This window comes from Larimichthys crocea, chromosome XVII (assembly GCF_000972845.2).
Source record: "Larimichthys crocea isolate SSNF chromosome XVII, L_crocea_2.0, whole genome shotgun sequence".
NCBI lineage: Eukaryota > Metazoa > Chordata > Actinopteri > Sciaenidae > Larimichthys > Larimichthys crocea.
In genome coordinates, this window is record NC_040027.1 from 3,716,722 (window position 1) to 3,741,330 (window position 24,609).

General features: G+C 41.5%; 2 protein-coding genes across 2 annotated transcripts in view; one reads left to right on the forward strand and one right to left on the reverse strand.

The window, feature by feature from the left end:
- The window catches only part of fndc7b (fibronectin type III domain containing 7b), a 35,399-nt gene extending 14,342 nt beyond the window's left edge, over positions 1-21,057 (forward strand). Inside the window, exons 16-52 of the mRNA XM_010748680.3 lie at positions 138-395; positions 532-795; positions 968-1,228; positions 1,396-1,656; positions 1,827-2,090; positions 2,310-2,570; positions 2,733-2,993; positions 3,080-3,340; positions 4,295-4,570; positions 4,778-5,038; positions 5,151-5,414; positions 5,559-5,822; positions 6,165-6,425; positions 7,304-7,561; positions 7,664-7,924; positions 8,526-8,786; positions 8,956-9,216; positions 9,623-9,880; positions 9,968-10,231; positions 10,627-10,676; positions 10,783-10,993; positions 11,127-11,387; positions 11,566-11,826; positions 11,935-12,195; positions 12,545-12,805; positions 13,022-13,282; positions 13,435-13,692; positions 14,188-14,451; positions 14,849-15,109; positions 15,338-15,604; positions 15,844-16,104; positions 16,717-16,974; positions 17,386-17,646; positions 18,545-18,832; positions 19,088-19,324; positions 20,083-20,148; positions 20,300-21,057. Of these exons, the coding sequence (XP_010746982.3) occupies positions 138-395; positions 532-795; positions 968-1,228; positions 1,396-1,656; positions 1,827-2,090; positions 2,310-2,570; positions 2,733-2,993; positions 3,080-3,340; positions 4,295-4,570; positions 4,778-5,038; positions 5,151-5,414; positions 5,559-5,822; positions 6,165-6,425; positions 7,304-7,561; positions 7,664-7,924; positions 8,526-8,786; positions 8,956-9,216; positions 9,623-9,880; positions 9,968-10,231; positions 10,627-10,676; positions 10,783-10,993; positions 11,127-11,387; positions 11,566-11,826; positions 11,935-12,195; positions 12,545-12,805; positions 13,022-13,282; positions 13,435-13,692; positions 14,188-14,451; positions 14,849-15,109; positions 15,338-15,604; positions 15,844-16,104; positions 16,717-16,974; positions 17,386-17,646; positions 18,545-18,832; positions 19,088-19,324; positions 20,083-20,148; positions 20,300-20,583 (9,251 nt within the window). The 3' untranslated portion in view covers positions 20,584-21,057. The remainder of the gene's footprint in view (positions 1-137; positions 396-531; positions 796-967; positions 1,229-1,395; positions 1,657-1,826; positions 2,091-2,309; positions 2,571-2,732; positions 2,994-3,079; positions 3,341-4,294; positions 4,571-4,777; positions 5,039-5,150; positions 5,415-5,558; positions 5,823-6,164; positions 6,426-7,303; positions 7,562-7,663; positions 7,925-8,525; positions 8,787-8,955; positions 9,217-9,622; positions 9,881-9,967; positions 10,232-10,626; positions 10,677-10,782; positions 10,994-11,126; positions 11,388-11,565; positions 11,827-11,934; positions 12,196-12,544; positions 12,806-13,021; positions 13,283-13,434; positions 13,693-14,187; positions 14,452-14,848; positions 15,110-15,337; positions 15,605-15,843; positions 16,105-16,716; positions 16,975-17,385; positions 17,647-18,544; positions 18,833-19,087; positions 19,325-20,082; positions 20,149-20,299) is intronic.
- A 1,189-nt stretch (positions 21,058-22,246) lies between these two features.
- Positions 22,247-23,495, reverse strand: LOC109139168 (trace amine-associated receptor 13c-like). The gene is made up of 2 exons (XM_019261784.2): positions 23,302-23,495; positions 22,247-23,054 (listed from the first exon to the last, which is right to left on the reverse strand). Exons 1-2 carry the CDS (start codon positions 23,472-23,474, stop codon positions 22,247-22,249), a joined length of 981 nt encoding a protein of 326 aa, XP_019117329.2. The 5' UTR covers positions 23,475-23,495.
- Between the last annotated feature and the right edge of the window lie 1,114 nt (positions 23,496-24,609).

A 24,609-nucleotide genomic window follows, 5' to 3' on the forward strand; every position in this document is an offset into this window, starting at 1 on the left:
GAAAAAATCTACCCAAGGATAACAAAAATTTTTTTTTTTATAACTTTCACTCCCTTTTTGGTCTGCAAATGCAGTTGATTTGCTGGATTTCTCTGTTGAACGCAGACTCATTTGTTCCTAAATCTCTTTCCCGCCAGCTCCATGTCCCCCAACTAACCTGACTGCCAGAGCTGACTGTGGCACCAACTTGGGAACACTGAATTGGTCGCCGAGCATCAATGCTATTTCCTACGTAGCTACAATGACTGGCAACCACGGCCACGTAGTTACCTGTTCTACCAACACAACGACATGCTCAGTGAAGCTGGACTGTGGACACCAGTACAGGGCAATTGTGATCGCTTCCAGTGCAACATGCAACAGCAGCACAGGAGCAGTCTTAACTTTTGACTCGGGTAAATGACACCTGCTTCTCCCTGCAGATGTTTGGATTGCACTGTCAGTGTTTCTTTTTGTTTTGAAGCTCAAAACCAATGCATGAATGATTCGATCATCAATCAATCAGTTTTGTGCTCTTGCTCCTTCCCACAGCTCCCTGTCTGCCTGAAAATGTGATGGCAGTGCTGGATTGCAATGCTAACACCTTTGCCGTACAGTGGGACGGGAACGCTGGCAATTTCGACTCTTACACTGCAATCGCCATTGGCAGTGATGGCAGCCGCGTTACCTGTGACTCCACTACCACACAATGCACCATCCAGAACCTAAAATGTGGCCTCAACTACAGCATTGCCGTCACTACGTCATCAATCAACTGTGGCATCATCAACGGCTCCGATTACACAATACTATCAGGTAGCAAAAGTTCAAGTTTCTTCTTGAATTACAGTGTATTTAACTGAATAGTTACTGAGTGGGCACTAAATTACTGCTGCATGCCTGTGTGCCATATGCCTGTATACCCATAATGCCTCTGTGTCAAACTAACACTTGTCATCTTCATCATTCTCCACCTCTTTATCCTCAGCTCCCTGTAAACTAGAAAACGTGCAGACAATTCTGGAGTGCAGCACTGATATACTCACAGTGACCTGGGAAAACTCTGGCCCAGACCAGAATGATGTGGTGTCAGCAGTGAACAGCAGAGGAGCTACCACCACCTGCAACTCCACCACCTCCAACTGCACCTTCGAGAATCTATCCTGCGGAAAGACCTACTCCATCAATGTGGTCGGTCACACAGACACATGCAGCAGTCAACCAGCTTTTGCACAGAGGGTCAACACAGGTACTAATAACTAATAAAAGCAAAGAACATGGTGCTGTGAAAATGGCCTCCTGTACTTAAGTACAGTAAGTGTACTTAGTTGCTTTCCACCACTTGTACTAAAGAAAACTGCAATAAATAACAAACTGAACTCTCTCTCTCTCTCTCTCTCTGTCTCTCTACACCAGCTCCATGTGTTCCCACCCACGTCACAGCACAAGTGGACTGCATGACTGGTATCACTACGGTTACATGGGATCCATCCAGTGGTGCCACATCTTATGTCGTTTATGCTCGGAGCAGTCCTGACGATGTTAGGGAATGTATCAACATAGACACCAACTGTAATTTCCCTAACCTGGAATGTGGGCAGGTCTACACCATTACAGTAGTGGCTCGCCATGACTCCTGTGTCAGTCTGGTCAGTGAGTCCGTCAACATCACCACAGGTAACAAAAGAAACAGTATCTGTTTAGAAAGTACTGCTTTAGGCCATATGATTTGATGAGCAAAAGTAAGCTTGAAACATTAGGGGTTGTGCAGAAAGATGTTGTTCCTTAGGGCTGCCACTCAGTGTTGCTAAAGAGCCTTTTACCTCTCTACATCCTTCTCTGCATAGTTCCTTGCCCTCTCAGTGGCCTACAGGTTAATTTGGACTGCGACACCAACACAGCATTGGTGTCTTGGACACCCGGTCGCGGGATCCTCGACTACAACGCCACGGCTGAGAACTCTGCAATCACACCTGTGCAGAGCTGCTCCACCAACGGCTCGTCATGCAACATTACCTCTCTGCACTGCGGAGAGACCTACACTGTGAAAGTCAGTGGACAGGGACAGAACTGCCCAAGTCCTCCTCAAGAATGGCAGAGAATCGTCTCGGGTAACTTCCATATATTTTAGAGTTTGCCTGCTGCCTGTTACTTTCAGTTACAGTTACTGAACTAAAGTTTTATACAGAACCAGCAATCATTGAAATATGTATCATAAAATGTATTATATACTATTTTTATTTATTATATTATATTTATTATGTTGTATTTATTTTAATGTATGAAAGGATGCATGTGAATGATCAGACTCACTTTTGTCACTCCTCTAGCTCCCTGCCCTCCAACCCACCTCACAGTCGACTCTTCCTGTGAATCAAATGACATCTCAGTGTCGTGGCAAGCCTCGCAGGGCTCGGCCTCATACATGGTCATGGCCGTGGATGCAGAGCAACACCGATGGTCCTGTAACACCACTAGCACCACCTGCCAGATATTTGATCTACCGTGTGGACAGCAGTACCATGTCTATGCTGTTGGTGTTGATCAAAATTGCTTTGGATCCAAGAGTAACATTGAAATATTTCGCACAGGTATATTTAAACCAAAGACATATTTGCCTCTCATGAAACTGCAAGAACTTGACATGTCATTTCCTGTTACCTGTTGCTGCAATCATTTTATCAAATCATACCCAAGCAGCAACTTGAGGTTCAGTATCTCACATGCTTGTTTTCTCTAACCACTCTCTCCAGCTCCTTGTGTGCCACAGAACGTACAAACCGAATTGGCCTGTCTGTCTGGTGTCCTCAATATTACCTGGGAGTCAACAGGTCACGTTGTTCAGTTCCATGCCTCCGTGGTGAGCAGCCAAGGACACGCAAGCAGTTGCAACACCGATGAGAATTACTGTGTAGTACCCAATTTGCAGTGCGGTCTGACCTACGATGTCACAGTGTTGGCTGAAGATGAAGCCTGCAACAGCTCCACCAGTCCCGCAAAGCAGGTCCTTACAGGTAGGTAAAGCTTCAGAGCTTGTTTGAATGTTGTTGCTTTGTGAAATCCTTGAATTAACTTATTTTTCTTCCACTTTTCCTCTCAGCTCCCTGCCCTCTCCCGACCTTCGTTCCCACTGTCGACTGTACCACCGGCGTTCTATCTGTAACCTGGAGCAACAGTGTACCAGGAGTCGTGTACACGGTGTCTGCAGTTGACACTGCAGGTCACAATTACACCTGCAGTGGCACAACCAGCGGCTGTAGTATCAGCACACTGGAGTGCGGGACCAGGTACAACGTCACCATCACACCATCCATGGACGGATGTGTGGGCAGAGACAGCCCCGTGCAAGTAGTCACTACAGGCAAGGATCAATAATATTTTAGTTTCAGTTCACTAAAGAGGCAGATGTAAACTCTCCTGTGCACAAATACTGTCACTTTATCTTTCCTCTTATGGTTTATGTCTTGTCTTGTTTTTAACATTTTAACGCATTTAACACAGCAGTAATATGCACTTACAACTTTTTTCATTTCAAATTTTTATAACAATTGTTCCAATCCTTTTAAGTTTGATTTTCTGCAGGTAGCACTAATTTCTATTTCTCTATTTTTCTCATGCAATATTTCACATTTCAAGTTTCATATTTCGTGTAATTATTTTTGCTCAGGAAACACACATTGGCTCTCCCTCTAGCTTAGGTTAGTTTAGCTTTGGGGAAACAGCTAGCCTGGCTCTGTCTAAAAATAGCAAAAATCCACGTACCAGAATCTCTAAAGGTCATTAACTAACATGATATATCTCCTTTCTTTAATCTAAACAAAAACCATGGCGCTAAAGCGATAAATAACAAATTTAATGGAGATTATAAACAGAATTATTTCTTGGCCAGGCACAGTGACTTCCTTGAGTCTTGGTGTCGTCATGAGGTTTGCAGGTAACCAGGAAGTCATTGTTCCCAGCCAAGAAATAGTCTGGTACATAATTCCCCATAAATCCACAATACAAGGTGGTTGTAGTTGGTGGATTTTGGACAAAGCCAGGCTTGCTTTTTCTTTGGTTTCCAGTCAAGTAAGATAACTGGCTGCTGGGTGTGACAGTGGTATCAATATTTTTATTTAACTTATTTAAAGCAAATAACCATATTTACTAATGTGTCCGACAAGTACAATTTTTAAATTTGCATTTCAATTTCATAGTTAATGCAGTGCTCAGTTATCAAAAACTCTTTTTTAGGTTCCAAAACAGCCAGCCACCTCTCTCAAGAAAAATCTATGACTACGCCGAGCTAATATTCTTGTTCCTTGTTAACCTCCAGTTCCCTGTGTACCTTTCCTGAATGAGGTGGAGATTGACTGCCTAACAAACTCGGGCTTTGTGCTATATGAGGAATCTGCTGGGGCCGAGAGCTATGTCGTCTCTTATTATCCATATGGCGAGAGCCCTGTCATCATATCATTTGAATGCAACTCCACGAGTGAAAACACGTGTAGTGTGCCTCCACTCAATTGCAGTAACAACTACACCTTCACCATCCAGGCCGTCAACAGTCAGTGCTCCAGTGCACACAGCAATGCTTTCACAACTGAGACAGGTAAATAAAAAATAATTTTAGTATTCATAATTTTCCGGATGTCCAACTACATTGTTGGTGTAAAGTGACTTGAATTTTAAGCATTATGACTGCCTTTTGTTTTGATCTGAATGTATTTTTGTAATATAAGTACCGATCAGAGCCATACAAGGGTGATAGTCAGGAAGTAAATTTTAAATTGACTTCACATTTCTTCTCTTTTCACAGCTCCTTGTCCTCCTGTGGACGTACAGAATATAGTGATCTGCGACAATAGCACAGTTAGTGTCTCCTGGTCACCAGTTCCTGGTGCAGTAACCTACACTGCGACCCTGGAGCACATAAATGAAGGAACTTCCTGCTGTACCACATCGGACACCAGCTGTGACATCACCGATCTGCCATGTGGAGAAATGTACATTCTACTTGTAATGGCTGAGGGGCGAACGTGCAACAGCTCCCAGAGCGCTGGAGACATCGTCAGGACAGGTATGGTATATACAAGAATTAGGAGCACAGAATAAAATACAGTCACTGTTACAGTGCGGATTACAATGGAAAAATTTATAAAGACATTTCTAAATTGACCTCTCCCCCTCAGCGCCTTGTATTCCTCAGAACCTCTCAGTGAGTCTGAGCTGCAGCAACAATGTGGCCTCAGCAACGTGGAGCTACAACAAAGGACTAGGAAATTTTTACAGAGTGAAGGCTGTGGCCGATGATGGCCACATACATGAATGCAGCTCCCCCGAGAACCGTTGTGACCTGACAGACCTGCACTGTGGAGAGTATTACACAGTCACTGTACAGGCAGAGGACAGAGACTGCACGAGCAAACCAAGCGACAGTGTGAGAATCAAGACTGGTATGTGCAGACTTTCACTTTGTAATACTGAAATACAAGTTTTTATAAGAACATAAGTTATCAAGAGCCTTTAGACATACCCAGGCTAGCTATTTCACTCTGTTTTCACTCTTTATGCTAAGCTAAGCTATTTCTTCTCAACAGTGCCATGCACCCCTGCAAGCATCAGCTCTGTGGTGGACTGTGAGGCCAACGCTCTGATTGTGTCCTGGTCTGAGAGCCTAGGAGCTGACTCCTATATCGCCACAGTGGAGGACAGTAACAATCAGGTCACAACCTGCCAGGGTACAACTGAGGGCTCCTGCAATGTGACAGGACTCGGCTGCGGGCTGATCTACCATGTATCCGTGGTCTCCTCGGATGGTTACTGCAACAGCCAGCCCACTTCGGTGATTGACATATCTTCAGGTGGGTAGACAACCTATTTTTGTCTTTGTTTTCATATTTTATACTTGAGATAAAAAGTGTTGAGTGAAACCTCTTTGTAGTTTTGTTCTCGCTAAAACTCTCTGCTACATTTTGTTGTGTAATTATGTAAAATTATTTATTAAATTAGATTTTAGTCAAATGTTTTGTCTCTCTATATTGCATTTGCACTGTTTTCATGTTAATCCTGTAGACGATACACTGTATATTTGTCATCATTAATAAGCTTGTCCTTCTTCTCTAGATCTTTTCAGGAAGATGTACTTACATAATTAAAGACAGCTGAACTCCTAACCTTCATAATTAACTTAATTGTCCTTTCAGTTCCCTGTAAACCGAGACATATCAAGGCAGTGATGGACTGCAACTCGCGGACAGCCCTGGTGGCGTGGTTCTCAACCGGTGGAGCTGAGAAGTATGTGGTCACGGCAATCTCTGCATCAGGTCACAATGACACCTGTGAGACCGTCCACACCAACTGTGAACTCCATGGAGTGCTTTGTGGCCAGAGCTACTCTATCTCTGTCGAAGCTCTGGGAGGGACATGCAGCAGCATCGGTCACATGCAAGGAGTACTGGTTACCGGTGAGCAACAGTGTGCAGGCTTAACAAACTGCATGCACGTTTATCACCTCTCTAAACTTAGTATTGTGTGCTTATTGTCACCTCACAGCACAGAAAGATTTGTGCAGTTTGTCATTAAACAACTGTTGTCACAGGCATCTTCTTCTGAAGAAGTGTTTCTCTTTGCTCACCATAAATCTGTGTTTAATGTGTGAATGTGTGATTATGATTTTGTGACATCACAACTAGTCTGGAAGCCAGTCATGGTGAGCCATATGCAACTTATGTGATGTGGAAACCTCCAGTTCATATGCATTGAGAATGGACTTTTCAAGTAAAGTAAAAGACATCTGGCGTTTTGTAAATATTCCTATTCAGAGCAGAGTATGTCTTAAAAATGTCTGGAGGGAATCTTTAAATGTATATGTTACGAAACATAACCATCAATCCTGTGGTATTTAAAATGTAAAATGTGGTGTCAAACTATGTTAGTTACTGAAAAGACATCTTGTTTTCTTTAACAATATCTAAAAATTTGCACATCACATTTAGAAAAATACAAACGGTTTCCAATAGAAATCAAGTAGAATTTACAAGTATTGGGGGGCTGTTGAGCTCAGTAGGTAGAGCATGTGCCCCGTGTACAAAGGCTCAGTCCTTGCCGCAACAGCCCAGGGTTCAAATCTGACCAGGCACTCTTCCATGCTATTCCCTGTCAGGCCTCTCTCTCCACCTTCCTATCAATCTTCAGCTGTCTCTATCTAATAAAGCTTGAAAAAGCCCCAAAAATATCTTTAAAAAAAGACTAGAATTTTTGCATGATTGATTTGAATGTTATTAACAGCATGAAAAGTTAACTCATTTACTCATCAGCACTTTCCCTCTATCCTCTCTGTCAGAGTCATGCATCCCCGAACATATCACCAGTCAATACAGCATGACGATCGGACAGGTGCAGTGGGGCGAGACGGCTGGTGCTGACTACTACACAGTTGAAGGGTTAACTTCTCAGGGCCGGAGGGTCTCCTGTAACACCACCGACACCTTCTGTGCTTTGTACAATATGGGCTGTGGCCAGATGTACAACATCAGTGTCACTGCAAACAATGAAGCGTGCAAAGGATCCACCTCGACCCAACCAGATTCGTTGAAGACAGGTGGGAAGATGTGTTTTTTTTATTATGCAACATAGATGAAAAAATATGATCAGTGTCCATTTTGCATCTACCAACCTGTCCTGCCTCTTTTTCTGCCGTCAGAGCCTTGCCCACCCCAAAATGTGGAGACCAACGTGCAGTGTCAGAATGATGTAGGAACTGTGTCGTGGGAGACCAGTACAGGGGCAGTGGCCTATGAGACAAGTCTTACCGGCCGTGATGGCCACACTCTGTCCTGCAACACTAACAACACTTTCTGCAACGTAAACAGCCTCCACTGTGGAGTCATCTACTACGTCAATGTCATCGCCATCGGAGAGACGCTCAACAGTAGCGCCTCCAATACTGTATTGCTGACTGCAGGTATGGCATACTATATACTGGCCCTAAGTTAGAAAATGACCCTCAAGACATAAATATAATCAGACAGAGAGCATGCTCTGTCTAAAAAAAGTTCATGCCAGAAAACTTGTGATTTGCCTCTCTCGTGCATTGGCATGTATTCCTTTTAAGTAACTCATAAAGAATCAGTGCTGGTGTTAATCTAAGCACAGTTTACATGACATCGTGTGACATGCAATGTTGCCAACAGAGCCAACTTTTTTAAAGGGATTAGACATTTTTAACATTTTATGGATTGACTGTGAAAATGATTGTCACACACATTTATCACCCTTCATTAAGTAGATTTTTCGCTTGATTTCCCATCTTATTTACCAGGGTGTACAAGATGTATTCACAGAAAATGTTACTTCAACGTAAATTTTTATATGGAACTCAAAATGATGCAATCGACTTTCCAAAATAGTAGGCGACACTGGTACTGTAGCATAAGTTCAACAACTTGAGTTTTTCTCGAATGGGATCTAAGATTTGGAGCAGTGTAACTGAATGTGTGAAGATCATTGCAGATTCAAAGTGTGATTCATGAAATTGCATCCATGTCCATCTCTTCTGTCTTTAGCACCCTGTAGAGCTGGAAATGTGGCAGCTCATGTGGACTGCGACAACAACACGGCCGAAATCACCTGGAGCTTCGCCAGCGGAGCGGACACCTACATGGTGACAGCTTTAGCGACAAATGGCCACCGGGCTACATGTCAGACCGAGGAGGACCATTGTGATTTGAATAATCTGCAGTGTGGTGAGGCGTATATGGTCAGCCTCACAACCATTGACGCAAACTGCCAGATTGAGACACACACTAATGTTACCTTCAGCACACGTGAGTTGAGCAGCATCTTGTACTGAAGTAGTTGGAGTCAATTAAATGGATCATTGATTGTAAATTTATTTATGATTTTTGAAATGTGTTCAAGAACATTCACCCTTGATCCTCATTCAGGGTGAATTTTTCTCAGATATGTTGACACTTACCTAAACATGTTGTCCAGGGCCCTGTAAACCTTTGCGTGTTGGAGTGGTCATGGCGTGTGGAACAAGTACAGCCAGCATGTACTGGGACGAAGCAGAGGGGGTGGAGTTATACATGGCTACTGCCCACCACTACATGGGAATGTTTTTGCAGTGCAACTCGACCAACCCCACCTGCCAGTTCCCCAACTTAGAGTGTGGGGAAACCTATGAGTTCTCTGTAACTGCATATGGTAGCATGTGCTACAGTGAAACCAGTGACACTGTGGAGATTCAGACAGGTAGGGCTCATTTTTATCAACTTAATATCTAACTGATTCATTTATCAAGGGATTGGGTTTTTAGTTGCAAACAAAAAAGTTACTGATCAATTTATCTCATTAAGTTTTTCTAATTAATAAATAGTTTCTACTCAGTCAAAACCAGCCAAAATACCAAAAACCATAGCTGAAATCATTTGTCAGTTAATCAGTAATATAATTTACAATTCATCTGCCACGATATTCATTTTTGGTATATTTATAGTTTATCATCTTTTTCTCTTTTATGTTGTGAAAAAGTCTTAGCAGTCATATTACACCATACTGCATATCAGACAAATACATGCCCATACCAATATATCTGTTTCAGGTCATCACTGTCTGAAGGACATTGTGTGACGTTAATTTCTAACTCCTTTTCTTCCAGGACCCTGTCAGCCAACTGGTTTGACAGCGAGTGGGTCATGTGACAATGATACGGTGGTGTTAGATTGGTTGGCGGCTGATGGGGCATTACGCTACGTGGTTACAGCCACAGGAAACTTGGGATACGTTGACTCTCTCCAAACCAACGAGACAACAGCCATGTTTGACTTGCCCTGTGGACAAGAATATACCTTCACTGTAATGGCTCAAGATGATCGCTGTGACAGTGCTGTAAGCACATTTGGAGAACTCAAGACAGGTATGCATCCTATTTATATTTTTGACTGATGTGGTGTACATTATAGTAAATTCGTTATAATGCAACAGCAACGCACTTCCTCCTCAGGTCCCTGCGTGCCTCAGGATGTACAGACCTTTACACACTGTGAGAACAACCTGGGTATGGCCAGCTGGGCCATGAGCGATGGGGCGGAAACCTACATGGCTATAGCAGTGGGAGAGGACAGCCACACCCATGTGTGCGTCACAAACACCACCAACTGCACCTGGGATGACCTGCACTGTGGTGACCATTACAGCGTTCACGTCATTGCTCTAGATCAATATTGCACCAGCATGCCAAGCAACAGCACGGCACGGATACGAATGGGTAAGCCAGAGAGAAATCAAAGTACCCTCGAACATTAGATGAAAACTTGGAAGTTTGTATGGTGAATTTTATTGATCAAACATGACAATGAACACAGAATGCCACAGAAATTAAAGCTCAGACAGAAGTCCAACAAGAATGAAGAAATAAGTGAATCTACAACAATTTTGATAATCGATTATTTGTTTGTCATTTTTTTAAGCAAAAATGTTAAACGTTTCCATGTTCTAGCATTTCCATCGCAATGATTTGCTATTTATCTATTTATATCTATCGATTCTGAGCTGTTTGAGGCTCTGGAAAATCATGATGAGCATTTTATACTGTTTTCTGACACTTTATAGGCCAACCTGTTGTTGCTCTACTCACAACAAAAGTTTTGTCTTTTTTTTTAGCACCCTGTATTCCTCAGATGGTGGTATCACATATGAACTGTACTATAAAGGTAAACATTTACCTTTTTTAACTTTTTTTTAATCTATTTTTTTAGCCTAATTTAATACATATTTGTATGTAAAGATTAAAATATTATATTGTTATCTGTTTCTAAGGTGGCGACGATGTCCTGGAACGCCAGTGAAACTGCCACGTCTTACATTGCGACAGCGCAGACGAACAGTGGCCACAAAATGGAGGTATCCACCGATGTGACCTGGACCTTCTTTTCTGAGCTCCAGTGTGGCCAGGAGTACTTCCTGTCTGTTCAGGCATCAGACTCTGAGTGCACAAGCCAACCCAGTCAGCCCTCAAGGCTCTATTCAGGTACATTCCTATTCCATGCACCTTAAAGCACAAGTTTTAGAAGCCTTTTATGACCTCTGATAAGGGGACCTTGAGGTTGCCTACATTAAGAGTGCATATACTCCTTGTAATCTATTCCTTCTCCTTCCCTCAGAGCCCTGCTCTCCCACTAGCGTCTCCAGTAAGATGAACTGCATCTTTAACATTGCCGCGGTATCATGGACTGGCTCGGCTGGGGCGGATTTCTACACCGCCACAGTGACGCAGAGGGATGGTCAATCACTAAGCTGCTACTCTGACGAGGAACAGTGTGGCATTCCCAATGTACAATGCGGACAGAACTACACTGTAACTGTTGTCGCCACACGCGGGGACTGTCAGTCGGACCCAAGTGAGCCCGACATGCTGCAGTCAGGTGAGAAATTCTGGACAATAGTTTTATTTTATTCTAGAGACTTCTTGGATCCATTTAATACTTCTTTAAAATGAAGACTCTGTATTTCTCAGGCTTGTTTAGATGATCTCAAACATCTTGTCACTACACAGTTACAAAATTAAACTAACTACAATCTTCTCCCCATGCCTTTTTCCAGTGCCTTGTATTCCTACTGACGTGGCTGTGAAGTTGGACTGCTCTACAGATCAGGCTGTCGTGTCCTGGAGTGCCAGTAAAGGGGCTCTGCTCTACAACGTGACGGCTTTGAGCACACAGGGAGAAATATCCCACTGTGAGACGTCCAACCAACTGTGTACCTTGACCAAACTAGTCTGTGGACAGTCCTACTCTGTCCAGGTGGTGGCATCGGATAATATTTGTTCAAGTTTACCCAGCCCAGCAACACATTTCAAAACAGGTAGAACATCTGCACAGACATTAATCTCTCTTGGATGTCCTAATATTTGGACTCGCTCTTAATGTGTGTTAAGTGTTACTCCAGTCCACTGTTTCTTGCATCTTCCAGCTCCCTGCACACCTATCCCTGGCTCAGTGGTTCTGGACTGCTATACCAACTCTGCCCTCTTTGAATGGGCCTTTGCTGAGGGTGCTGTGACCTACACCGCAACAGCCCAGTCCTCCAGAGGCCATGTTTCCACCTGCACCACCAACCTCACCAACTGCGAGCTACAGGCTCTGCAGTGTGGCGAGATCTATAATGTGAGGACTGTGGCCTCAAATGAGGACTGCAGCAGCCCTTCAAGTGCTAGTTTGCAGGTGGAGTCAGGTGAGCACTCAAAAGAGCACCATGAATCAAGAAATTAAAATTAAATGTGATTGTGTGTCACTTTTAGGTTTGTTTGTTTGCTTGTTTGTCTGTCTGTCTGTTTGTTTGTTTGTTTTTGTTAATTTAACACCTTCTGAAAATCTTATTTTCTGACCTGTAGAGGCTTCTGACAATGCAAGGGTGTGTTCAGCAGATGCTTGACCACACTGATGGTTACAAGTGCAAAACAGCTACTACTATATGATAACTGATAACACAAAAATGGACCAAATCTAGCATCTGGTTCATGACACAACTGACATTGATCAAAAGCTACCTTTCTCCTCTCACTTCCCCTTTTCTCCTCCAGTGCCTTGTGCTCCTGAAGGTCTTGCATTTGAACTGACCTGCTCCACCAACAAAGCCTCTGTGCAGTGGGAGGCCAGCAGAGGAGCTGACTACTACATTGTCCAAGCCTTTGGTGTGGAAGAAGATGAAACTGGTTGTGAGACAAGCTCACTGTCCTGCATCCTCCCGGACCTCATGTGTGGTTTTACCTACAATATCAGTGTGCGTGCCGTTAACAGTGTGTGCAATGTCTCCAGCAGTGAAATAAAACAGCTGCAAGCAGGTAAGGATGACCTTTGGAAAATATTTTGGATATATCTGGATGTTTCTGTTATCAGAGTCAGAGTAGGAGAAGATTATGCATGTGTTATAAAAATACTTTTATTAAGCTGTTTAGCATCAGTGCTGATTAACTATCAGTAATGGTTCGCCATTTGTTTATTATTAATATCCTAAATCATAATTCAAGATTAATATTTCTCCCGCTGTGTCTGTGCAGTGCCCTGTGTACCGCAGCAGGTGGAGGCCCGGGTGGTTTGTGAGTCTGGAGTTGTGGCAGTCTCTTGGGAGCCCAGCAAAGGGGCTACATCATACACCACAGTTGCACAGGGTAACGGTGGCTATGCATCAATGTGCAACAGCAGTCAAACAACATGCGATTTCGATGACTTACTGTGTGGCCTGAGCTACTCTGTCACTGTTAGCGCTTCAGATGGGACATGTAGCAGTGCTGAAAGCTCGGCTGTGGAGATCAACACAGGTAGAGTCAAGATTTCATTTGTTTTAATAATGTGGTGCCTTCATTGGACCTTTATCTTAAACTGTAATATTCAGTGCAGCTCTGCTGTTATATTAAAGCGCTATTTATATCTGACCTCAGACATACCTGTCTGTCTGTCTGTCTGTCTGTAGTGCCATGTGTACCACTAAATGTGACAGCCGAGATGATATGCAGTAATGACACCGGCGTTGTGTCGTGGGAAGTAGAGGATGGTGTTTCCTCCTACATGGTGCAAGCTTTTGGGCCCGATGGTCACAGGCCAACATGTAGCAGCACATCAAACAGTTGCCAGCTACCTGACATGCATTGCGGCCAGCTTTACAACCTGACAGTGACAGCTAAGGATCAACAGTGTGGCAGCAAAGATGCTTTTCTCAACCTGCAGTCAGGTAAGTGTTAAAACAAAGCAATGATTTCACTGTGAGTGTTCATGTGGGGTGTTATTAATGTGAAGTGAAGTAAAGTCAGTCGAAAGAATAATACACTCATAATAAACTCAGCTAGGATTTCTGCTAATTCATGATTACAATATGATACAGTATTATTCTTTTATTGTCAGAACAGAACAATATACATGAGTTATAACAATGAATTCAGAATTTTAAAAACACAACACAACACATGGCAGCCAGCTGATATTACTTAGTCTGAGCCCATTTATGTGAACAATTCCACAACACTGACATTGCTCTTCCGTAAAACACACTCGTCCCAGTGGTTCAAAACCTATATTATATTTGCTCTGACCTTTTTAATTTAGTTAGCCTTGTAAAAGAATCTGTCTGTTATCACTTTTTTAAGCGTGATGTTGACATGTGAAATGTCTTATTGCCACAGGAACTCTATTATCTCACTGCTCACATCTGTCCTCTTTTGTCTCTCAGTGCCTTGCAAGCCCACCAATGTTAAGGCTTCCCTACAGTGCCACTCAAACATTATTGCAGTGACTTGGGAGCGAGCCAGTGGAGCGCTCTCCTATCGCGCAGTGGGTGTTACAGCAGACGGAAGCCACACTATTGAATGTGAAAACACTGAAACCTATTGTGATCTGAGTGATGTGCAATGTGGACAGACCTACACTGTAAGCGTGTTCAGCATGGATGACTCCTGTACCAGTGTGGAGAGTGACAAAGCCTACGTGCGAACAGGTATTGTAAACCATGGGGGACCAAACTCAATAGAAATAGTGATGACAGTATTATTTGTTGTTATAGTGAAATGGGTGGATTGGCTGGTTTCAAAAATACTTTTCTCCAGTGTACAATGTCCCTCAAGTTTGAAATCATCTGTGTAGTAAAAATATGGACAAGGCTTTTATTTACCTCAACTGCAGACTATACCAGACCTTTATTTTAAGCAGGCCTATATTAGAGACGGGCCTTTATTTCTTGTCATTTGCACTGTTCCATTGCAGTACTTCAAAAGTAGCTACTGCCTGCCGGACTTTTATTTGACTGCCAGCTTTTGTTGGAGTAGATTAAACTATACCATATTAACCTGCCACTTTTGTTCTCACTACCCCTGCCCTCTCTTTATCCTCCACAGGCCCCTGTGCACCCCAAAATGTGGCTGTCGAATCAGAGTGTGATGCTGACGCCATGTCTGTGTCCTGGTCCCCCAACCCCGATGCCCAATATTTCTATGTGCTGGCAGTGAGCAACACCGGTGCAAGACTCCCCTGTAACTCCAGTGACAACTCATGCACTTTAAGTAATCTACCATGTGGACAAAGCTACAACATTACTGTGCTGTCTGTAAGAGATGGCTGTGAGAGTAAGCCGAGCGCTGTTGTAGAGACTTCCTCAGGTAAACTTTAAGTTCTTAAAATGCAAAAGTTATGTGTAGCAATATGTCAACCGGTATTCCCTGCTTTCTGTATAATGAATTCACATTTTAGACATTTCATCAGGGAACTGCCAACCACTTGTTGCAATATCACCTAATGTCTTTTATGTATTTGTGACTACTCAAGTGTAAAAAAAAAACATTCTTACAGTCTACATGATCATTCTTTTTCTGCTTCACATTCCACAGCTCCATGTCCACCCAGGAACGCTAACGTCCGTCTGGAGTGCAAAACAGATGGTGTTTGGGTGACATGGGACGTCTCACAAGGAGCCGTCAACTACATTGTGCGGGCCATGGAGGCTGGAGGTCACAACTCCAGCTGCACCGCCACCAGCTCTCACTGCCAAGTGTCAGATCTGAAATGTGCAACGAATTACACCCTCAGAGTCTATGCTGTCAACAATTACTGTGAGAGTAGCGAGAGTAACAGTACTACCCTTCAGATTGAGACAGGTATTCAACAGAAAGCTATGCTTTTCTTTTTCTTGTCAAAGTTACAAGCACTTTCCCATATTAATGCATTAAGTCAATGGTTCTCAATCTTAGGCTATGCTTTGTGCTTGTGACCCCTTAAAATGAAGCATTAAGCTGCATTCAATATATTGGGGTGACAACAGATCAACAGCATTTTGATGGATTACATACTGCTTTTCTGAAGCTAATTGTTTTTTCATATGTTTCCTGTCCCGTAGGTCCTTGCGCTCTAACAGCCGTTAATGCAACAACAGAATGCAACAGTGACACAATCCTTGTTGAATGGGAACCAACACACGACACGCCCATCTACCTGGTGAATGCTGACGGCCATGACAACACCGTCATCTCCTGTAACAGCACCACCACTTCATGTGAACTCTCGGACGTCCGCTGTGACATGCATTACAGCATCATAGTAATAGCTTCTTCTGATAAGTGCAGCAGCCTCAGAAGCAAAGCAAGGAAGCATACTACAGGTATTTTTCATTAGGGTCAGAATCCACGCTGTATCAAATCATCAAAGTTATCATGGTTGATAAAATGGACATGAGAATGGGAAATGCTGTAATCTATAGACATCTGAGATTTTTTACAAAAGATACTCTGAAACGATTCATTCATTGGTTCAAACATTGGTTTTATCCCATCTTGATTATTGGCCAGCAGTATGGTCAATACTGCAGGTAATCTGTAGAAACTACAACGACAACGTACAGTCATTCAGTATATCACTCCAGACATATCACTAACGAGAATCATGTATTCATTGTCATAATTGAAACAGACTATACTGAGTAGAGGAACTTTGGCTTAGTTAGTAATCAATATTACCAGGTTTGGAAAAAGCATGACTGGAGACCGGACAGTTAATGTTTAAAGTTGGTAAAGTTCAGTTTTAATCATGGTTAGAAACAGGCAAAAGTCAATACCACACAGGCAAGGAAGGCAACTGTATCTATTTAGGGGGAAGGGACAAAAAGTAGGAATGGGTTGATGTTGAGTTGATCCACATATGGGTTGATATGTGGATCCCAGGATACAGGATACAGATGTGATAGAAGTATTTATGGTTATTCTGCTCTCTTTAGCGCCCTGTCCCCCACAAAACGTGACAGTAGAGCCATCATGTGAGGAGAATGGAGTCACAGTATCGTGGGTACAGTCCCATGTGGCTATATCTTACGAGCTGGTAGCCACCGCAAGTGATGGACATAGTACGAGCTGCAACACCACAGTGAACAACTGCACCCTGTCAGACCTGCACTGCGGACAGATGTACCTCTTATCCATCGTCGCCAGAGGAGAGAACTGCACGAGCGAGCCCAGTACTTTGTTCTTCCAAGCAGGTAGACATGATAAGGCATTTCTAGTTTATTTTAGTTCATTTCACCAGGATTATCCACTCGGTATCAATGCTGCCTTACATACGTGGGCATAATAATAGGATAATTAACAGTCTGTTAAGTGCAATGGTCAGATTTCTCTTGAGTGGAATTTCAAGAGCTTTAAAGAAACCAAAACTGTCCATGTTCTGGACAGTTTTTTATCATTAAATTAACAAGTGTGTATGTTAAAGTTGAAATGTTTTAAATTGAATTCATTGTTTGACAGAAAATTCAATCAGACAAAAACAGTTCTTAATCTTTTTGTAATTTTCAAGAAATGTATTTGGAGTTTTTCAGAACAAAGGCAAGATGGACGCCAACTCATTAATAATCAAATTTTTGGTGACTGTGGTCTTTTCTCTGTCCTCACAGTACCCTGTGATCCCGCCGGTCTCACGGTGACTCTGGATTGTAATACCAATTCTGCCAGTCTGTCTTGGGATGCCAGTCAGGGCGCTGTGGAGTATTTCGCCTGCGCCCAATCTCTTGATGGAGATGCGCTTTACTGTAGCAGCACTGTCAACTCCTGCACCATCGAAGGCCTGGAATGTGGTGACATTTACAATTTCTCAGTTGAAGCCTCTAACGGCGCCTGCAACAGCTCATTTAGTCCACCTGTGGAGATGGGAGCAGGTAAATATTGGAAGCTGAAAATTCAACTTTACATACAAAAATTACATACATTTACTTACATAAATTACATACAGTACCAACCTTGCATTTGCATCCTTACTTTTGGCATTTTCTCAGCTTGATGAGGTCATCAGGTCATGAGTTCCCATATAAACTGAACTTAGCTATTTTTCCTTCACTCTGCAGTCTAGCCTAATGCAAAACCATCTCAATTAGGTTTAGGTCAGGTAATTGTAGAAGTTACTCTACTTCTTGGTCATAGATATAATAATAGACCTTACATAGTCTGGAGGTGTGTTTTGTCTTGTTCAAAAACAAATAATGGTCCCACTAAGCACAAACAAGATGGTATGTTGCTATAGAATACTGTGGTACCCATATTGGTAAAATGTGCTTTAAATTTTGAATAAGCAAAGCACCCCCACACCATCACACCTCCTCCTCCATGCTTTACGGTGGAACCCACACATACCATCTATTTACCTTCTAGTGTTATTTCTTGTCCTACGTATTTGCAAAATGTTAAAACATTATATGGGCTTCAGGACTCGAATGGTGCATATCAACAAAATTTTGTTAAATATAGTATGTAAATATTCAAATTGTTTCATAGTTTCGCTCAGATATAATAGAATAATCAGGTACTTAGTTAGTTGGCTTTTACTTCCCTGTCATTTGGTTTAATACCTGAAATGAAGTGCAACTACTCTACAGATAAATATATTCTGTATATCCTACCAAGAAGACCAGTGAGCAGTTATTTTATTCTTTGAAAATGTGTTAAGACAAAACTTCACAAGTGGTTTGCTAATACCCTGAAGCACAAGAGAAGAGAATGTAACTGCACTATTTCCAGTGGTAAAATACTCTTTTAATCTCTTGTCTCTTTCTTCCTCAGCTCCATGCCCTCCAACTGGCCTAAAAGTCCGAATGCAGAGGATAGATCAAAATCACTGGGCCATGATGTCATGGGACAGGGTCAATTGTACTAATGTTGAATACCTTGCACTGGTAACTGGTCAAATTCAAAACAACCCAATGTCCCTGATGAATATCTCTTCTTACTGGCTGCCCAGGCCATACTTTGAGTTTCCAATGCCTTGCAGTACATCTTATACCTTTACTGTAAGGGCCAGAAACTCAGCCGGGGAAAGTGAGCCATCTGTTGCATTAAATGAAATAACAGGTAACTTTACACTGCACTCTTTACAAAAGTCAGAGATGAGTAAATCTTCACATACTGTAGAGCTAAACCCTTTTTAGGTTTGGAAAATAGTAAGTAAAGCAGAGTTGAAATAATATGAATACTATGAGAATAGAGAACTGTGTATTAATGAAAATATTTAAAATGTCCTATATTATTGAGTGTGTTATTCACTCCTAATACATGTTTTATCGCCCAGTTTTTCTGTTAAAATCATTTTCACCTTTTCTTTCCCAGTCCCCTGTGCTCCACAGAATGTGAGATACATTGGTACTGTTCAGTCTGCTACATTTTCCTGGGATATGTCGGTGTTTGCCACAAGGTACACTGTCTACAATGTGTCTGGATCAGTGCGTAACATTCTTTGCAGCACCTCAATGCTCACCTGCCAGGTGACCAACTTCGATCCTGACACCACTGAAATGACAGCCAGCAATGCAGTGGGAGAGAGCATCCCTACCAGAAAAATCACAGGTTAGACACATGGTGAAAACATCTGTTGTGTTACACAGGACTCTAATTCTTCATTGTCCCATGGTGTATAAGTTCGTAAGGGTGCTTTCACACCTAATCTAGTTGACCTGGTTCAAGCAAACTTTGGTGCATTTTCCTGTTCGCTTTGGTTTGTTTGGGCTGGTGTCAAAGCTCTTTATCTAACTCTAGCGTGGACAAAACAACCAAACTAAGGCCGCCTGGTAACAAGAGGCTTAATACACATACTGCGTGTGAAAGCAACCAACAACTGTGTGTATGATTTTCGCATGAATTCAAAAGCTAAACTACTATTTAGGGCAAATCCAACATCAGTGATCAATATGAAATGAACCAGAAGAAACATGTAATTATATAATTATTTTGTTCCAGATCAACTAAACTAAACTACAGGTGTCAAAGAAGTTCTAATCCTAATCAGGATGAACAAACATTCAGTTGTAAGTCAGAGTACCAGTGCAGTCATGATACAGCTTGAAATATACAAAAGCTGTTTAGCAGCAATATTAGGCCTGTTGTGGAATGCAGCTTAAACTGAGAAACGAATGGAGATGAATCAGAGAAAATATATTTGACCCTCACAGGCAACATTGCAGTGCATTAAGTATTTAACAACTACAGTTATTCCCTGCTGCCAAATCTAACCAGTGTTCAGTTTCATTTAATCACCTTTTTCTCTATATTTTGCCATTTTAAAAAACAGTTTGTTTGTACTTATTAGTATTTTTCATCTTTCTCAGGTCCAGTTGGAAGACGCAGAAGAAGAGATTTGCGAGGCCCTGAAATCTTTTCCCAGTTAGACAGTGGTAAGTATAAAATATCTAACTGAGAGATAGTGTTATAATAATAATAGTAATCTGAAATTATCATAGGTCATAGACCTGTGCTATAAAACAACTGTTAATTTCTCACCCATCTCTCTGTTTGTCACTCTCTCTATCTCTGTCTGTCTCTCAGGTCTTGAAATCCCCACAGTGCTGAATGTAACAGGAAGTGGAGTTTCCTTGTACGTGAAGTGGAAGATGGTGAAGGATGCAACTGAGTACTCACTCGTGATTGAGGAGGGACGGAAAGAGCAGCAGGCCGAACAGAAACCGATTTTGAGAATTGTGGAAGGTGATTTTTACATAGAGACTGACCTCAAGCCCTGGACCACCTACTGCATCAGGCTGGCAGCCAGAAACACCATGAACCAAAGCAACTACTCTCAGCTGATGTGCAGAACCACTGGTGCTTCCTAATAAAGCACAACAGATCCCCTTAAATAGACACTGGACTCAGCAGAAATACCAACATATTGGTTATATGTTTGTCTTTTTCACTCTGTAGCATCCATAACAGATTTTTTATTGGTTCAATCTCTAAGAAGGTTAGGAGTAAAAATGTAAAAATAAAGTAATTATAATTATAAAGCTATAACAAAATTCTTTTCTTTGGGGGTATGTCTTTACATCTTACATGTCACAAATAAATGACGATCAGACTTAAAGAGAAGCTTAAGATTTGAATGCTTATGAATCTTTGTTAGGAGTAGCATATATACTTCTCCATATATTCACATATTCATAGTCGTGGCTGTCTAGCTAAAAAGTATTGCTAAAATTATATTTATCAAAAATAGTTTTATTTTTAGATAGATTATTAGATTCTCTGGATGATTGTTTGACTCAAAACGTAGTGTAAACAAATAAACTGATAATTTATCAAGCAATATTTTTAAAACCATGCAGTATATTTTCTTTATGATGTACTATGTGACTTCTCATTTTGTGAACACTGGCAGACCTTTTAACCATCCCAGGAAAGAAGGAATAAAACAAATCTGTGAAACATTAAAACACCCCTTTGTGTAAACATTAGCATTTTTTAAAATCAGCATGTGTGTGTTTATCTGGGGTGTCGTGATTCTCGAATATAGGAGTCGATTTGACTTCCGATTTTAACATCACAATTCATCACAGCTCTCCCTTTGTTAGACTATCAAGTCTTAATTAAGATCAACACATAATTGGTTTTATACTTGGACAACATTAACAGTGACAAATTCTTCTTTAAAAAGATAAGCTACACAGCTTACCGCACTATGTCGAAACGACCAATTTAGAAGAGTCACTAGATGACAGAAGCGTACTTTACAACAGCAGCTCCCAGCAAAAACTCTGTGAAATTGTCAAGTGACACTCAGATTAATCATTTGGTCTATAAATTCTGAATGAAAAATTAGTTTTCTCTGAAAAATTATTAAGCAAATAAATACATATTATAGCCGCCTAGTTTTTTAATTTGCTGTGAATGATCTTTTCTTCTTTTAATTTGATGAATGGACACAAAAGACAGTGCAGACCAGTGTGAGTTTCTGTACAATTTCATAAGGTTTGACTTTTATTAACACCACTAAAGAGATCATTCACATATATGTCATTGATGTCCCTTTTCTCACTATGTGCAATTTGTTTGGAGTACCTTGTTGTATGCAAACCACAGTAACATACAAACAGTAAAAGCATTAAAACAAGCACGACACAAAAATAAATTATACAAATTACAATTCTTTCTCCATGACTCCTCCAAGACTAGGACTAGAAATTAAATGTTGATTGTTCTGACAACAAGTCTGTTCCAAATCAATGGGATGCCAAGGTACCTTTGGGGAGCTTTTCTAAACTAAGGATGTTCCAACATGTTCACTGGCAAAGGTTGTTTCAAATGTAGAGTGGTTTACATCTTTAGAATGTTTCTTTTCTTTCAACATGTATGTCACAAAATTGTACTTTCACAGTCTTCATGAAATATTGTGAACTGAGAGAAAGTACAGTTCATGAAAACAAATAAATGTACTTCATCATCGATTCGACTGAATTTACCTCCATAAAAGTCAGTACATCTGTACAGTACAGATGCTAATTATCTTGACATTATGTTGGCCACATGGGAACCTGGCTGCAGTATCTGAAGGGTGACAATGAGTTTCACTGCTTTTCTAAACCAGGGATAAAAAAAAGCATAAATCAGAGGATTAAAACTGGAGTTACAATAGAACAGCCAAATTTGAGCTGATGAACTTTCACTTAAGTTGTCCTGTCCTACTAAAGAAAAACTGTAGTATGGACAGAGACAAAGTATAAACACAAAAAGGATAATACCAAGAGTTCTAGCAGCCCTTAACTCAGATTTTTTTACAGTAATATTTGATTCGACAGCTGAAATTTGAGACCGTGTGACACGTGCCTGTGACACAGCCACCACAAACACTCTCATATACATAAGTATGATCACAGTAACAGGTCCAAAAAAGGTTAGAACCAAATCTACGGCCCCTGAAATGTAGTTTATGATAACTGTACAGTCTTGATGGCAGGAATTAGACAAATCTATGTTAGACAAGTTATTTTTCAGTATTATAAAGTTGTAGACAACAGAACAGAACCAGCAGAGAGACACACAGACGTTAACTCTGTTTGGTGTTATCATGGTCGAATAGTGTAGAGGGTAACATATAGCCACATAGCGGTCCACTGATATGAGCACCATGTTCCCAACAGAGGCAGAGGTGAGGATGAAGCTCAGCAGGTATGAAAGAGCACATGTGATTTTACTCCACGGTCTGCAGAAATAAACAGCAAAACCTGGAAATGGCATCACTGTGAGGCCCACGAGCAAGTCTGACACAGCCAGGGAGAGGAGGATCAGATTTGTTGGGGTGTGAAGTTTCCTGGAGGGGGAGAATATGATCAGCACCACATATTCAGTACAAATGAGTACCAATAACAGCAATTATTGTGAGAATACACAACATGGAAAGAAACATTTACCAAATAAAACTCAATCAATTACATCCACACTACAGTGTCATCATGACTACTGCTATTGTTTTTGCATAAAATAGCAAAGAACAAACATACATGTATCAAACTCATACACACTATTAACTGTTTGTTATAAAAAAAAAATGTCTGTGCCTGAAGTGAGAGATGGAGATGATGACCAACAAGTTGAGCATCACAGTGAGCACAGTGATGCAGTACAGCAGTGTTTTGATGAGTATGACCGTGGGAGTACCAGACTTTGAACTGCAGGTGTTGTTGAGTGGAGGGATGCAGTGATCGGCTGCTTCCCGCTTCTCTAACACCATCACAGATAGCGGTTGCAGATCTGAGAGCTACAGAGATCCAGTTGCCATCTATTCATCTTTCTTTAGAAGATGAGATTTATTTCTTATCTTCTCCATTTCCATCATCTTTCCTCTTGCTCTCCCCCTTCCTCCTCCTCTTGACCCTCTCCACACACCCTCCCATGAGCTTGTTTTTCCCCCAACCCTTACGTTTCATCATTCACTCCATTTTTATCACCCCTCTTGCTTTTGAGTATTTTAAATGTAATATTTCAGTGCTGTGAGAACATAAAGTTTTTAATTCACCTCCACTGTTTTGGTGTGGAGACAAAACTCTCAGAAACAACTCAACTCAACTTTATTTATTTATATAGCACCTTTCATACAGAATTGTAGCTCAAAGTGCTTCACAGAGCAGAGTAAAAACAGAAATAGACAACAACTAACAGTTCTTAAGGCAACTGAGCAGTTGCATGAAAAACTAGAGATTAGAAGAAGAGTAAAACGCATAAAACTACAACAATGAAACAAATAAGTAAATTAGGACCTATAGGGTACAAAGCATAATTTAAGAACTGTTGCACTAAAAGTAGATACGACCTGTACAGTAAATAAGCACCAGAGATAAAAGTAACAGGGAATGATCAGCAGTGAAACAACTACCACAAACATAAGTTAAATAAAACCAGAATTATCTGTCATATATGGATGGATTCACTTGAATTAAAGCAGTTTCAATCAATATTTTTATGTAAACAAAAAATTGGCACTTCAAGAGAGGCCCCAGAACTAACAGTGATGAGTGATGGGTGATGTCTCGGGGTCTGTTGAGATGGACTGTGTGTGGATATACAGTATGTGGTGCTATGCTTAAAAGGCTTTAGCATGGTCCAATGAACCTGCTGTCACTGGTTGGTCTCATGCAATAGTGCAACTGAATACACTACTCCACTTCTGGCAGGGTATATACACGGCTTGCAGTGTGTGTGTGTGTGTGTAACACAGGGGCCTTGGTGGGAGTGATCCTGAAGGTAGACCAGCTGGTGTTCTTCCAAGTGGTTATCTATCACCTTGGAATCATGTTTCTCCTTCTGTCTTTGTATGGCTGTCTACGTCCTCTCCCTGGCACAGCTGGATGCTACCTGGGGGTGTCTCT

What these genes read in the sequence shown, in the direction of transcription:
- LOC109139168 (XM_019261784.2), bottom strand. Translation starts at nt 23,474, where the DNA reads ATGGTGTTAGAGAAGCGGGAAGCAGCCGATCACTGCATCCCTCCACTC. An exon ending in ATCTCCATCTCTCACTTCAG is followed by an intron (nt 23,055 to 23,301) that starts GCACAGACATTT and finishes CTCCCCCTCCAG; the next exon opens with GAAACTTCACACCCCAACAA.